The 16930-nt window shown below is 35.6% G+C and overlaps 1 protein-coding gene across 3 annotated transcripts in view; it reads right to left on the bottom strand.

The window, feature by feature from the left end:
- Wdr7 (WD repeat domain 7) overlaps positions 1-16930 on the bottom strand; it is a 333762-nt gene that overhangs the window by 71654 nt on the left and 245178 nt on the right. For all 3 annotated transcript variants that reach the window (XM_046419459.2, XM_046419460.2, XM_046419461.2), the window contains 3 exons: positions 11768-11885; positions 9536-9685; positions 8844-8926 (listed from right to left, as the gene is read on the bottom strand). In XM_046419459.2, coding sequence (XP_046275415.1) covers positions 8844-8926; positions 9536-9685; positions 11768-11885 — 351 coding nt within the window. The remainder of the gene's footprint in view (positions 1-8843; positions 8927-9535; positions 9686-11767; positions 11886-16930) is intronic.

Below are 16930 nucleotides of genomic sequence, written 5' to 3'. Positions count from 1 at the left end.
TGTTTTCTATTAACATGAAGCAAGTCTATTATAGTAACTTTAAATTAATCTGTAATTACTCTCTAAATCACTCACTTTTAATTTCTAATACACTAAGAATCTATAGGTAGAAACTTTACAAAATCTCTTTAGATTTTTTCATGTTTATGAGATCCTGAGACCAAAAGGAGAACCACTACTTTGAAGAGTGAAAAGCATGTGGAAATCGAAAAATGGTTCAGATTTGGAAAGAGTGAGAGAGTGAGTGAGTACACAAGAGAGAGAGAGAGAAAGAGAGGGAGGGAGAGATTAGCAAAATATTGGAGACAAAAGTTAGTCTCCAGCAGATCGAGACAGCAGGAGAGATGACAAAGTGTCCAGAGTGCAGACTCCTCTTCCTGGAAGAGGAGAGATGAGAGACTAGACAGTAGGGAGAGAAGATGTGGACAGAAAGAAAGGTTTTTAAATGAGAGATAATAAGCATGCTCCTGGGATGAGAAAGAGATGCCACAGAGAAGTCTTGGGTAAAAGTGAGAGAAGGGTTTTCTAAAGAGCAAGGTCCAAGAGGAGGTGAGAGAGGAGGTGAGAGAGGAGGAGCCTGGGCTTGGACAAATCAACAGTCATCTTCTGATGGGCGGGCACAACTCTGTGCGTCCCCTGACACGTCCATGCCTGGGCGGGGACACTCATCTCATCCTGCAGAACACACGGCAGGTGTGAGATCTGTTCAGTAGAGCTGAGCTTCCCATTGGTCTGTCAGCACAAAAAAGCCTTCAGTTTGCCTGTTCATAAAAGGAAGGATGGGAGGAGGGGACTCATTACAGAAGGTGCTTTCCAGATCTAAAATTTTGCAACTTGCAATTCTATGAAAATATTGCAGCAAGGTTACTCCTTCAGTGCAAAAACTGGTGCCTAGATCTAGTAAAACAAATTAAGGACTGAACATATGGAGCCAAATAGCTGGTGTCATTATTCAACCACTGTTGTGGAGTTGAGTGTTCTATGTAGAGTGTTCATATTTTCTGAACTAAAAATTGGGACAGAGCCTAAGAAAGGTTTTCTTTTGTATTTGTGAATTTATTTATTTGGCAAGTCTTTTAAAAGCATGAAAATTAAATCACTTTAAGTTACACATCAAATAAATTGCCTCAACCTAAAACAACATGAGTATATGATATAGGGACCAATGGGGAGTCCTGCAGCATAGGTCTTTGGCCAGATGGAGCCCGCTCCAAGTTGCTATAGGGCACTGGGCAAGAAATGAAGGCACGGGCCTCCTTTCTCAAACTACTTATAATGTGCATGACTGTGCAGTTCTAAGTGACTCAAAGTCACAAATATGAGCTTATGTAAATGTGATCTTATTTTCCCATTAATTTGTACTTCATTTTAAAAATCCCTTATTCTTTTTCTGGTTGTTCATTATTACACTACTAATCCTGAAGAACATAATAAAAAAAGCCTTAAACTTACTTGTGTCATACCTACAGAAGTATTTTGTTTCTCTTTCCCTTTCTCTCCCTCTCTCCCTCTCTCTCCATTCCTCCTCCTCGTCTCTCCTTTCCTTTTTGGTGCTGAGGATCAAACCCAGGGTACTGCACATGCTAAGTATGTGCTCTACCACTAAGCAATGCCCCAGCCCTATCTTTATTTCTAACTAAACTTTGATAGTAGTTTACAAGAGCTCAAATCTCTGTATTCCACCATCAGTAAAGAATACTTTTGCAACATGAATACTAAGAATTCCTTTGGAATTCCACGAGTACTTTTACTTCAGTATCATCTGCGTAAAGTGTACCAAAAGTATACTCACTATATATTTTCACATGTTAGGCTACTGAATCAAACAAGAGTGGCCAAAAATGAGTCAGGGTGGTATGATGACCTAGAGGGGAGTAAACATCAAATTGAGTCAAAGATAGCATGCTTGGTGTCAACTGGCCTGGTAGGTGACAAGCTTCACAAGGGGATTTAAATTCAGAAATACAGCACCTCATAACCACTTTTAACAACAAACTCTGATGAAACTTCAGTGATGTTTCTCCTTCAAGCCTTGAAGAGTTAGTTCTACTGTCTTATTGTCTAGGGTATTTTTAACTGAAGATGCTGTATTATTTATATTCCAGGCAATTAAATGTGTATTACTCAGAACCTTCTGTCATTCTGTCTCTACAGTAATTATCTAGAGTACTGGATGATGCCTTCTGAAGATCACCTCAGAGACTGATGAAGGTAAAGCAAAGGCCAATGAGATAGATGTCAAAGAATCTGCAGGAAGTCATTTCTGACATGCTGTTATCTGTGTTCTAAAAAGGATGCAGTTTAATTCCTGTATAATAATAAAGTCTTATTTGTAATGGCGATGAAAAATCTGACAATAGAACTATTTTGTATAACTTTGTTTTGAAAGAATCACATGCTATATTCTCTCAAGGGCAGTGAAATCTCAGTCATTTTTCTGGTATTATTAATAGGTGCCACTAAGTTATTAATTATATCCCTGGAGCTCAATTGTGAATTATTAGGAAATATTTAAGTCTATGACTATAAAGTTTATATAACAGTTATTATTACGTGATTTTTATATCTTTTATTGGTGATATATTATAGGAAAATATCTACAGCTACATAAACTACTCCAGGAAGATCTAGAATTTTTCAGTTAGTACAAGGAAGTTTTTATTTTTAGAAAATAACCATAGCTGATATGATGTTTACAATGACTGTTTTTGCTTTCATTGCTTTTGAAATAAAATTGAAACTGTGTGTATTTCATATGCACATATATATGTCTACACATATATAACATATACACACCTCATCAAGGACTTATGGAAGCTGATAGAATATAATAGAGTAATAAGGAAAGGAAAACAGGAGTGGGAGTATGATGAGGTACACAGTATGGGAGATGAAGCCATACTTTACTAAAATGAAGCAGAAAATTTGCCTAATGGCTAAAGCAAAGTTTTTAAATTACTACTCATTACATGGAAAATAAACAAAAAACAGGAAGATAGGAAGGGGATAGGAAAGGCAGCAGAATACAACAGACACTAGTATGGCAGTATGTATAAACGTGGATTGTGATCCTGCAATCTGTACACATGGTAAAAATAAGAATTCATACCCCATTTGAATCAAATGATGATATATGATATGTCAAGATCATTGTAATGTTTTGAGAACCAATAAAAATAAATAAATAAATAAATAAAACAAAACTCAATATACAATCTAGGTTCCTTGGGACAAAAAAAAAATATAACAGAAAATAACTGTCAACAGATTGAAAAGAGATGTCTAAAGCCTTCATAGGACAGTCAACAACATACTAAGTGCCATGAACGTGACAGCCGCACACTCCCTGTGCTGGCGGCTTTCTCTGCTCTCATCCAAGGCGCCCAGTGCAAACTGTGGGCATCATATGAATGTGAAGGTGGGAGGATGACTGGAGGAAACCAGTCGACTTGGGCATAACATGCAGCTCTTTGATGGTTTAACTCTATCTAGGGATTAAATTAGAATATTTAGAGTAATAAACAGACCATAGAGGTTTTAAAGTCCCCCGCAGGCCTTCTGCAGTACTAAGAGCAAGTCTGAAAAACCAAGGGCCTCACTGGAATTACATGAGCTGAAGGAATGTCTTTAGGTATTTCTTTAGAGAATCAGAGTGTATTCATTGTATAACTGAAACGCATTCAAGGGTCCAAAGTGTGACATAAGAGAAAATGGCCACAAAGCACAGTGACAGGTTTTGTTTATCTTGATTTTAGATGGCTAGAGTGCTTGTTTTTAAACTTTAGTGTGCCTAAGAATCACCAGTGAGGCTGCTAAGTGCAGCTTCCCAGTGTAGGGGCCCTAAGTGTAGCCTAAAAACAGATTATTCTCTTAAAAGTGGTCTGGGAATAATAATCGGAGATCATTATTCCCCATAGTACCTAATGGGGAGCGATTTCTCATAATGTTTTTGAATTTTACCTTCTTATGTGTATCCTCAGTCTATCAAATAAGAGACAGTAAATGTACTTTGTTTAACATTTAGCTCCTTCCTAGCATGTTCTTGAGAATTATAGAATCTCTAACTATCTGATAGTCTATCAATGACATACATTTAAAGTTTTCTTTATAAGAACCTACAATTTCATATTGATCTTACTTCTACAAAAGGTACATTTCTCTTGAACAGGTGATCTCTTTCTATCATATCAACAGTGTGACTCAGCTCTGTCCTGCTGTGTACACTGGCTCTTCCGGAGTTTAAAGACAAGCCTGGGGTCTCAGATTGTCAAATACATAGGCCTTCTAACCTCACATTGGTCTCATCTTTCTTTCCTACTCTTATGTCCCTTTGCCTCAATTCCCTCTATTTAAATCTATAAAATGTCCTTCTTAAAAATTTTGAGAATTGGTGGTTTAAAACATTTAGTACCCTATGAATGGCTATATACATGAAAAAGATGATTGTATTATTTTATTAATCATGCACTACTACCTGTTTTAACATCAGCAAGTGAGTTTTGATCAGTGATGCAGAAAGAATGTCTAACAAATTGTACTGGCATATATTATAATCCATTTCTGTTTTCAAGCAGACGATATTACTAGAAGTTTTAATAATTGACAGAAAAGCTATTATATAAACAAAATTTTAGAAACTAAACTTTTTATATCAATCCTTTCAATTAATTAACAATTTGTAGCTTTAAATACATTTTGAATGAAGATGTTGATGAACAAAAAATTCAGTTAACAATATGATTGGGTGAATGAATGCATAACTTATTAAATTACAGGCATTATATAATAATTAATAAACCAGAGACTTTCAGAATAACAATAAAATGGGAATCTGGGAATTAACTGTAAAAAGAAAATCATAGAGAAATTACCTCACTCAAGTTTTAAAATACTGAACCTGAAACTATAAATCTAGATACACATCAGAATCACAAACCCACTGGTGGAGATGGGAAAAAAAATAAAATAAAGGAAACCTAACTCGGTATTATTTAGTATTATGATGCTATTTCATCTTGGGACTCAGATAAAAAATTAACATTCTATTTTTAAATATTTAGTGACTTCAGGATACTACATTAACTCTTAACTGAACTAATACAACTTTAGTTAGGAAGATCACACTTATAACATTGATTAAAATTATTTAATTTTTCATAGATGTGAAGGTGATAACGTAATGTTGTGATGTTTATTTATTTATTTATTTTGGTTCTTGTCCATGGCTCATAACTCCCTCCCGTGGACCATAAAAAAAATCTAATCTTCCTCTTCCTTTCTATTTGGAACTGGCCAAAAATAAAATTTCTGACCCACCCTTGTCTGATAGTGGGTCATAAGACCTCCCTCATTCTAGAAGGGTTGTATCCCACACCCATGAGGAAAGAATGTTGCTCAGAGAGGCCAACAAGAATCTGAATAGACAGGACTTGTCAAATTTCCCTGCCCAGACAATTAGCAATCACATCTGTGCAATGAAGTTTCCTTAATCCAAAGGACAAGGCTCATAGCACAGTGAGCAAACGCAAGTTCCTGTAGAGTGGGACACCCAGAATGAAATGGAAACTTCATACCCCTTCTCCTGTACCTTGCCCTTTGCATCTCTTCATCTGTGTCCTTTGAAATGTACTTTATATTAAACTGTTAAACATGTAAGTATTTTCTTCACTTCTGTGAGCTGCTTGAACAAATTATTCAAACCAAAGGAAGGAACTGTGGAGACTCGAATTTGTACTCTGTCAATCAGAAGAATAGGTAAAACAATCCAGGGCTTATGACTGGCATCTGAAGGGTGTATGGAGGGATGTGTTGGGGACTGAGTCTTCAACCTCTAAGATCTGACACTATCTTCAGGTACAGTTAAAACTGAATTGAATTAGAGGAGACCCAGAACTGCTTGCTTGCAGTTGGGGAGAAATCTCTACACCTTACAGAGTCACAGAAGTTCCTTGTGTTGACTGTGGTTTGACAGCAGAGGAAAAGAGACACCGTTTTTCTAATAATCAAAGACAATGTCATCATGTAATTTTTATACATACAAAATATTATCAAATATATTAACTTATTTTGATATATATTTTGGCTTTTCAAATAATATTAAGGTAGAGAGACCCACAGGAAACTAACATTTTCTGAGCATCTAAAAGCATTCTTCTAGGTACTTTCACAAATGTTACTCATTTATAAAAAGCACTAAGTGAAGCTTCACACCATTTATGATCTCTCAACCACAGCAACTGAATAGCAGCATACAGGAATATTATAGAAACCAGTCTAAGCTAAAACCCACCTCACCTTTAAGAAAGGGCAAAAGGAAGGAAAGCGGGGAGGGAAGAATACAAAACCATATCAAGGTTTTAAAAACAAATGTCACACGCTGGACACACAGATATCCATGCCATCAACTTCAATTGGAGTTTCATATTTAAGAAAAGGCATTGATAAGCAGAAGGCTCATAAGTACTATAAGAAACATATTACAATGCCACAAACAGGGCAGATATTCAATAAAATAATTTTAACTTTTGTGTTATCTTTGTTATTGTTAATGTCTTAACCTAGTACTAGTAAAATTCAGTCAATAGGTAGAATAGCCATCAACCTGTAACACTTTTGAGATCCTTTCCAATTTTAGTGTTCTCTGAAGTCCTCCATAATTTCTTGTCTAACATTTAGCATAAGCTATAAACTTATTTGTTCATCATCCTTCTATATCTATGGGCTGACTCTCAAATGTATGGGCCTGTGTGGCTTTTATCTTCACAGCCTTAATAACATTTAACACAATATTTGTTATAAATCTGATCTTTTGTAAGCTTATGTCCTATCAACTATGTTCTGGTAAAAGGATTACATGCTTTTGTTTAAAACTTTCTTGACTCCTCATTACCTACCAAGTAGCAATCAACTCTTTTGTATGAAATTTGAAGTTCTACATTTGGGCACTATACTAGACTCCCATCCTCCACCAACCTTCCAGCCACCCTACCACACAGCATTTCCTGAACTGACTGTACATTTTTGTGCCTCTACACATTTGCTGGTCTGGTTCTCTCTGCAGTCCAAGAAGACATACTCCCATCTACTCTGCATAACCCACCTCAACAAACTCTACTCTGAAGCTTTCCCAGAACCCACCACACTCCTGCCACAGCCATCACCCCAATTCCCTCAGAGGATACATCCCTTTTTCCATTTGGCAACTGCTTTTATGAAAGCATTTTTCACAGATATTATTATTTGCTGCCTTCTCCTCTGCGAAACTTTCTCAGATTCCCATATGCCGAGTTAGGCACTCCATTTATTGCCCAGCTCAGTTCCTGGCAGGTACTCTACTCCAGCATATAACCAGAACCCAAAGTCATCTTTGGGACTCCAGGAACTGAGGATGCTGCTTGGGGAAGAGGCAGGCTCGCAGCCAAGGGGAACAACAGGCCCTTCAAACACTGAGCCATTGACTCATGTTAACCCCAGAAAACTTATTTACATAGCAGTAGCTGCTGCTACAAGAAACACTCTGTTAACATTCAGTGAGATCAGCCCTAATCCAGCTGTTCCTCATCACCTCCACTAAGTGATAGACAAATGCACATTTCCAATTAGACACTTCTTTAGGAACAATAGAATGTGAAAATAACAGCTCAATGTATTCTTAAAAATCAATCACACAATAAATTTAATATATATAATGTTTTAAACAAGAAGAACATAATCCAGATTATGCAACACATTAAAAATTAACTGTATTCTAATTTATCAATCTTATCATAAGAAAATGTGCATCTGTACACATACATGCTACAATATAATTTTTTAAAAATCTGTATTCATGTTTTAACTGTTAGGTGGCATAAGTTAGAAACTGCAAAATGAAGAGACTAATATATAAAGGTCTACTGCAAATATAGAAAAATATATGGGAAGGTTTATGGAGTACAATCAATTCCGCAAATACTTGCTGAAGTACCAGGAAATACACAAGACAGAAAGTGGTACCATATAATGTCACTGTTCTCAGGAAACTTACCATCTGCAACAAAACTTTATACTAAAAAGCAACTAGCAAAAGTAAGTAAGGATATTAATGAACTTGTTATGAAAAGAAAATGTTAAGCAACCACAAGTAATAGGTGGTCCTGTTTTTTACAAAAACAATTATCTTGAACAGATTTAAATACGGCTTCTACTCCCTATATGGAGGTAAAAAATTTTTTTAACAAAAGGTGTCTCAGGCTATGAACATTTTGAGATCCACACACTTAAAAAACATGTTACTACCTTTAACACTAAAATAATCTTAATTTCATAGCATGTCAATGCTACACAAAATATATGTAATACTTAGAGTTACACTTTACATATTTAATACTGTTTTAAAAAGTTTATTATTTTCTCAAAGGAAAACACCTATAGTAACAGGATATAATATAAATATTGGCCATTATATTAAAAATAAAATTCACTGGTGAAAAGGTAACATAATATTTCTGTTGGCTGAAAGTACAGCTTCTTCCCTAAGTCAGAAACTTCCTAAATCCTATTTTGTAATGTAATAAAACCCTGAGTAACTGATGGAAGAATACAGACACATCTAGGCATGCATCTCTTATTCATCTTTTATCTTATGAACAAGATGTCTTCATGACCCGATTTCACATAGCTGGTTCTACTATATTTGCATTTTTGCCTAAAAGCTACCTAAATAATTTTAGAAGGTAAGCAGATATTAACTAATACTTGGCCTTCTAAGAGGCAAGACCTCCAATTAATCTCTGTAAACAATCTACTAAGATTATTTGTTATTGAAAATTACTTATTTTACATGCTGCTGAAGGCATCTTTACCTGCAGATAGCTGGAAAACATTCTTGAAGACCTTTCTTTTTAACTAAAGATCCTTCTAGGCAGTACATAATGATGTCCATAACCTTTGGAGGAAAAGGAATGAATGAAAAATTAATTTTAAATGCTTAATTTTCAAAAAGTTAAATGATTACATTAGGCTTCATTTGCCCATGAAAATTCTAGATAGTTTGATTTTAATAGTTAAAACAAAACCAAAAGTAGTTATTTTTAAACATTTGTATACTACAGGCTATCCTTTGTCTTACTTGTGATAAAAATTTAATGACAGTGAAGTAAACAGAATAGACTTGTTAACTTTGAATCTACTCATGTTTATGTAAAAGACATATAGCTTTCATTCAAGCACATTATACAACTTGTTTTAATAATGTCAAGGAGAATTTCTATAACCTTTAAAAAATACTCTAATATAGACCAATTCAATGTGAATGGGAAAAGGACATGGCACTCATTTTGGTTTTTGAGGAAATTTAATTAAAGCCTCTAGAAATGTCACAAAAGTTAATTCATTTTAGTTATCTCTTTCTTGCTTGCTTTCACTCTCTTACCTTCTTTCCCTTCTTTTCTCTCTTTATCTTAGAGATTCTGGAAACTAAGGTACCAATTTATATTAATACCCTGGAATATTTAATTTAGGATATTGACATATCATTAAACAAGACAGTTCTTACCTCCACAAGAAGATCCACAACATCTGTAGGCATCTTTTCGATGAGAATTTCAATGACTCTCAGGATTTCCCCTTTAGCTCGTGCAAGGGTTGTAGTGTGCATATTCTGCTGTGATTGGGTATTTGCTGCAAGAGCTGTATGTCTGTGTACCTATAAAAATATTTCCATGCTGTAGATATAACTGCCACTTAATATAATTTTACATTTTTGAGTTATTTTTCACTTACTAATTCTACAGAAAAAAAATGAGCACAAAAGCAAATCATGGGGTGGTTCAGGAAATACTTTGGATCCCCCCCCCCCAAAATCAGATAACAACTCAATAAATATTGTCTAAAAATTCAATATATTCTTGGGTATTATTTGAGATCTTAATATAATATTACCATGACATTTAAGAAAAGAAACATATTGAAGATTGAAGATTTATGGATTCAGTATATTTGGTACTGAAGTATATAGTGTGGTTAGGAAACACCCAGAAGGAGATATGATCCTTGATCTCAAGAATTAATGGTAAATAATATTTATATAACATTGTGTTCCAGAGACTATTTTAAGCGCTTTATCATCAAATTAGGAAATCAAAATGAACAAAGCAAATAACAAATCCAAGTGTGATTTTTCCCATACAAATTGTAAGTTTTCCAGTTCAGAGGAGACAGAATATTAACAGGTCCTAGACTAGCCATGGAGCAGTAGACACAGGGAAAGGATAGGAAACAGTGGCAACAATGAGAAATATGTTAGTATTTTACTTGAATAATTTATGATTAATTGGAAAACTTGGTTTTAAAAGATAATACAGGCTGTTACATCAAAATATTTTAAAATACCTTTCTAGCCAAAAGCTAAAGGAGAGAGAATCCAAAGCATGGGTGTTCTAACAGTTCAATTAACAAGACTCATAAGCAAATGGTACAAATTAAGTTTGAAATCACAATTAATATAAGAACCTGTTAGATTAATATGACCCTTATTCAGTATAGTCAATATAACTACCTTTGTGTACTCCATGAATGGGAAAAATTGGTAAAGAATTTTCAACACTTATAAAAACTGTTTATTTGGGCTGGGGTTATAGCTCAGTGGTAGAGTGCTTGCCTAGCATGTGTGAGGCACTGGGTTCAATTCTTAGCATCATATATAAATAAATATAAAAATAAAATAAAGGTCCACTAACAACTAAAAAAATTTTTAAACTGTTTATTTATATATACATACATTATAATATTTTGTTCCAAATATATATGTATGTATAATTTAAATGTAGTGGAACCTTACATAAGACCATACACTTTTAGAAAGATATACATCTAGTCCTAAATTTATTTTTGATGTAAATCTACAGTTCCACTGCCTCATAATCAACTATACAAATTGCTATTAGAACCTTCTTTCCTCCCTTCTAGCTACCTTTACATCAGAAATACTTACAGCATGCCTATTAAGGATGGCTGTGGGGCAGACACAGGCCCAATAGGTTTCAGGTTATCAGAATAGACTCAGAAGTATTTATTCCATAATTTAAAAATTCATCATAGCTACAGGAAAAACAACTCAGACAGAGCCCATGCCCTATGGACACCCCGTCTGCACATTATTCATGTGGAAATGGAACAAACCTTTAAAAAAAAATTTAGGGTCTTATCATCCTTTCTCTTTTCTCCCCATCACCAAGACCTATAAGAAAGATCCTATAATTGGTTCATTGTTCTTTACTAGTTTTTCAGTTAGATGTGGGCAATTAGTTAGAACACTAAGAATGTGGGAATCAATTGGCATTCAAGTCTTTATCTGTGACATGTAATAGGAAAAACAATTAGCACGTTTATGACTTACATTTTTTGTTTACAGTTGGAGAACCAGTGCTAAATAAGAAGTTTACTTTGATTACAAGTAGGTACTTACACTTGAAAAATGTGAATACCTTTAATAGGCTTTAATTTGCATACCCCTGCTATATTTCAGATTGAAAAACTATTGTCAAATATTTGCAAGTGAATTAGCTTTGAGAACAGAAGTGAATACCACAGCACAAGTAATGAATGCACAGCTGTGGAATTCAGAGTGCATGCACAAACACGAATATATTCATGTCAGTACTAAATCATTAACTTGCTTTGTTTTAGAACAAGTTGGAAGGATCATTTGTGGGTATGAACCCTCAGTTTACAGTGTCAGATAATTCTTTTAAATGGGAAACTGCAGCACACTGTGGAGTCCCCTCACCTCTTTGGCTATAGTGGTGATGAAGGCGGGTGGTCTGGCAGTGGCAATGAGAGAGAGGGCATGCCTTGCGGAGCGGGCGGAGTCAGCTGCAGGGCTCAGAGGCAGCCCCATTGTGATGCTAAACAGGGATCAGAAAAAAGGAAAAAAGAAAAGAAGCATTAGAAATATAGAGTGAAAAGATTAGACACAGCTTATAATGTCAGTTCAAGGTCAATGGGAGCACTCAAACAGTTAGAATATAATGGACTTGCAACAATGAGCAGTGATTAGGAGTCAGGGTGTTCTGGCATCAAATACAAAATCGAATAATTAACCGTGAAGATTGAAAACAGTATGCGCATCTGTCCAAAGTGTTAAAAATGCCTTGTTAACAAATTATCAAGAACTAGTACTGAATACATATCACAAAGCTCAGAAAAACGCAAGAATGAATATCATGCTGGGTATTTTCAAATTTTGGCCTAAAAAAATTAAAGGTAATAATTTATTTATAAGTTCACCTTAAAAGACTATTTTAGGCTGTGTGTGTGTGTGTGTGTGTGACAGGAAGCAGAATTCATTCTTATTTATTTATTTATTTAGTTTTTTTTTTTTGGTTGCTCATGACAATACAATGATCTTGACATATCATACATTTGATTCAAATGGGGTATGAATTCTTAATTTTCCACGCGTACAGGTTGCAGGATCACATTGGTTATACGGCCACATATATACATACAGCAATACTAGAATTCATTCTTAATCTAGAAAATTATCAGAAGAACTGAGAATGACAAAATTGCTTTTAGTTTGTATTTTATTCTTAGTTTGAAATAGCCTCAATACTACTATTTACCCCACACTTAGTACTTTTAGAACTAGTCTACTAATTGGCATGCTCTACTGACAGTTTATTTAGTATTGATATAAAATTAAATTAACTAATACTGGTTCTCCTTATATAAAGAACAGGTGACAGGACATATAAAACTATGTACTCAATGAAATAAACCCTTCCAAACTGAGAGTACAAAGGTCCTGGTGGATAGGGTGCTATATTCATTTCCCACCTGACACATAATAATGATAGTCTTACTTCCAATTGTACTTTATATTACATATAAACCACTGTGAAAAGTATTAAGACCTTAAATTAAAATGTGACATGTGATCTGCATATTAACTTCGTACAAATAGTTTTGTTAAAATGGAGCCTGTTATAGTTTTCTAATTAAGTAGTTTTCATATTTAAATATTCATATGAAGATACATTAAGATTTATCCTACTCCAATTATATATGTCTTTGTGGTTCATGTGTAAATTGGATTATGTTTACTAAAAATTCTCAGAAATTTCACAGGTATCCTTGTATTTGAACTTTTAGTTGTAAATAAAGATGACATAGGCATTCTTGTTACCATTAAAGGAGCTAAATTGATCCTGAAAAATTCTGCTTACAATTTTTTTGTAACTTTTATACAGCTTAAATCTTTGATAATATATAACTGTCTTTCATCTTTTTTCCAAAATGAGGATAAATGCAAAGCAGGAACTCAGAGGGGAGTATTTCTTTGATGTTTACAAATACATCACATTTACAAATGTGAGCTGAGAAAACACACACACACACACACACACACACACACACACTGAATAACAAACAAATGGGATATAGTTTCTCCCTCAAAAGTCTTGTGCCCTTGGGTCCCAGCAGCAGCTGGAAAGAAGTGTTCAGCAGGATGAGCAGTTATCTAGTTCCCTTTTTGGATTAAACTTCACTATTGAAAATTCAGAAAAGGAAATGTGCACTATGTGAGTAGTGCTTGGGCTGAATTGCTTAATAATTATTGTAAAATTTAGATTATATACCATATTTTCGGTTGTTTTTAAAAACAAAATAACTAAACTTTTTAGTTATCCTATGATGTTTCCTTTCTTTAATCAATTTGGGTGAATATGGGTTGATTACATTGAAAGGCTGGGACAAACCAATTTTTATTTCAGTTGAATAACTCTGAACAAATCCAAATAAAATTTTTCAAGATTAAGAAAATCACAGAATGTTGGAGTTGGACCCAGGGTCTAGGATTGAAACCAGTCTTCCTTGTGCTATTTCATGTTCTTTTGTAGTTGTCCTACAATATCTCTAGGAGGTAGCTGATAAAGTCATTTCACAAATGAAGAATCAGGTCCACATAAGTTAAATTTGAAACCAAGGCAGCAGTACACTGTGTTCCCCACCTATCTATTATTTTGTATTCCCTTTCCAAAATATAAAATGGAAAATTCCAAAAGTAATTAAAGAGTTTTAAATTGCATGACATTCTGAATAGCATGATGAAATTTCATACTTTCCTGTTAAATCTTGCCCATGGTGTGAATTATCCCTCTCTCCTGAGCATCCATGCAATATATGCTACCTACCCACTGGTAGTCATGTTGGTTATCAGAGGGTCGTCATATAGCAGTGCTTATGTTCAGATAACCCTTTCATAATAGGTGAATGCTATGTCACAGTACCTACATCATTCACCTCACTTCATCTTTTCACATAGGCACTGAATTGGCTCACATTATAAGAAGAGTACAGTTCAAAAAGACATTTTGAGAGACCACATTCATATAACTTTTATTTTAGTATACTATTATAATTCTTCTATTTTATTATCAGTTATTGCTTTTAATCTCACTGTGCCTAATTTATAATTTATCACAGGTATGTATATATAAAAAAAACAGCATGTACAGGGTTTGGTACCACCCTTTAGGCATTCACTAGGGGACTTGGAACATATCCCTTGCAGATAAGGGGGGATTAATGTAATGTCTTTGAGCACAGCTGACCTTTGGAGGGGCCTGATGATACTATGGTTGATTGGATTGATGAATTGGTAACATGACTGAACTCAGCAGCTTTAGATGAATGGTTAAATTGCATCCCTGAGAGGAGTCTAGTGATATGTTAATACTTGGACGTCAGCTGTTTTGTTCAATATCAACAGTGGTTTGAATGAAGATACAGGATATACTCTTATCAACTGGCATGGACATAAAGTTGTAATGGAGAACAATCATATTAAGTAACCGAACTGGGATACACAAAGTCCTCAAAAAGATCAACTTTAGTTGAATAATAAATCTTATGTGAGGATAAATACACACTATTCTGAGCTTGTGAACTGCTGAGCATTGTAACTAAACATAAATATGTCTGTTAGTGATATAGCTGCCAACAGGATTAGTTTATATGGAGGGATGTAATTCTGGGGAATGGGTTATTCCTGCTGTATACTTCATAGCCTGTCTATCCTCCTCTAGCTCCCTAGGTGCTAAGAGAAAGGGGTGGCTTCTGAAAGATAAGAGCTACAGAATACCTGTGGAGTCCAGAGAAGTCCCCAAGCTGTATAGCTAGAAACCAGAGTTTTAGGCACTTAAAAGAGAATCCTAGCACACTTACCACCCATTACTAAGTCCTCACTTCCACTGTTTCTCTGTTCTCTGCATGGAGGACAAATGTTTAGTGGAAAGGGGAGACACAGGGAGAGGGAAGAAGGGGCAGAGACAGTAAGCAAAGGAGAGCCTATATCATATAAACAACAGATGCTTCTTCTGAGCAAAGAGGTCCCACACACAGAGGGAAAGAAAAATGAGTCAACCAACAATAGGTCACTGGCTTCAATTTAAAGGCCTAGCCACATACTGCCTTCTCCTATCCTCCTATCTCCTATCCTCCTGAAAAAGACCTTTGAATTGGGGGAATCAGTATGCTCCTTATATAAAAAAAAAAACGTGGCAAAGTTCACCATGGAGTGGCAGGATCTGGATGATAAGCTGTAGGGCAAGGTAGAAGGAAGGGAACCAAAGTCATGTAGACACTTCCTTGTCAGCACCTGGCCACCTGAGCACAGGATCACAGAATGTGAACAGATCTACTGCAATGACGTCAGGGTTCTGCAGTCACCTTGAGGGCACCCTCAGTGCAAAGTGGGAGGGCTGTGAGTGTGAGAGCGGATAGGCTGCCAAGGCCCAGGGGAGGAAGGAAGAGAAAGCTGACTCTCCCCCCTACTCAACAGAGCATCAACTTTATTTAATGGTTACCCTGCTTTAAAAATCTCCAGTTGCTTCCCATCCGTCTAAGAAAAATCTTAACTCCTTGGCTTGAATTTTGAAAAACCCTAAACTCCCAGGCCCTTCAAAATCTAGTTTCACTAATTTTCAACTCAGTCTTCTCAACATCAGGCTACTGTATTTCAAAGTTGTTCCTGAAAATTCTGTTCTTTTACTTACTCCAGGATTTTGCTAACACTGCTCCTCTGCCCCCTCCTACTGGCACACTCTTCTCCCTCCCCTTTGATCAATTCCTGTCTTCCCCACATGGTATTCCGCAATTGCTTCAGCATTCTGTGACCTTCTATTGAAACAAACAACAACAAAGCCCATTCATTAGGGGCCCTTAATACACAGAATCCCATTCTGCCAGGCCTTAGAAATTAGTTTTGTTCTATGAACTCTGTGCAGATTGTGAGCATGCCTTCTAATCCTGTGTATCCCCCCAAAGTGCCTAGTACAGCCCTTGGACACAGCGGAAGCTCAATAGTTATGCACTAAATGACGCCAGCTGGCAAATTCAGCAGGAGAAAAGGAAATCGCTTAAGCCAGTTATTGGACTGGATTGACCAGGCAATGAAGTCAAAGTAATTGATCTGGTGGTCCCAATAGACAAAGTCTAATTCTACACGTAGTCATCTTTGAAGTCAAGTCTGCACTGTGTGTGTGCTCTATTTTAATGTGGGATTCTACCTGAGTAAAGAACGGTCAGAGGATGAGAGGCTGGAAAGGGAAGGGGCTTTCTGTCTGGTTCTGGAATCTATGTGAACAGGGAGCACACACTTTGTTTCTGATCCTGCTTATGTGGCTGTTACACAGATCATTTGTTTTGTAGCCTTATGGGATGGGCCTTTAGTTTCAGTCTTTATTCTTAAAAAATTGGACATGACAGACTATATTTTGCTCAGCATTTCAGTGTACACATCCAATATGAAATATCAGAGATGATAGATATTATAAATAAAAAACATGAATAGAAAAGGAGTCCACTCAAGCTGTGCTCACTCTTTCACCTGACTGCTCATTAATCCTGTTCTGGGGCTCATTCCATCATGGTAAAAGTATTTTGAAAG

Source organism: Marmota monax, unplaced genomic scaffold (genome assembly GCF_021218885.2).
Source record: "Marmota monax isolate L192 unplaced genomic scaffold, Marmota_monax_Labrador192_F-V1.1 WCK01_AAM20220418_F8-fsc00088, whole genome shotgun sequence".
In the NCBI taxonomy this organism is placed as follows: Eukaryota; Metazoa; Chordata; class Mammalia; order Rodentia; family Sciuridae; genus Marmota; species Marmota monax.
The sequence above is the reverse complement of the archived record's forward strand: the minus strand, read 5'-3'. Positions and strand labels throughout refer to the sequence as shown.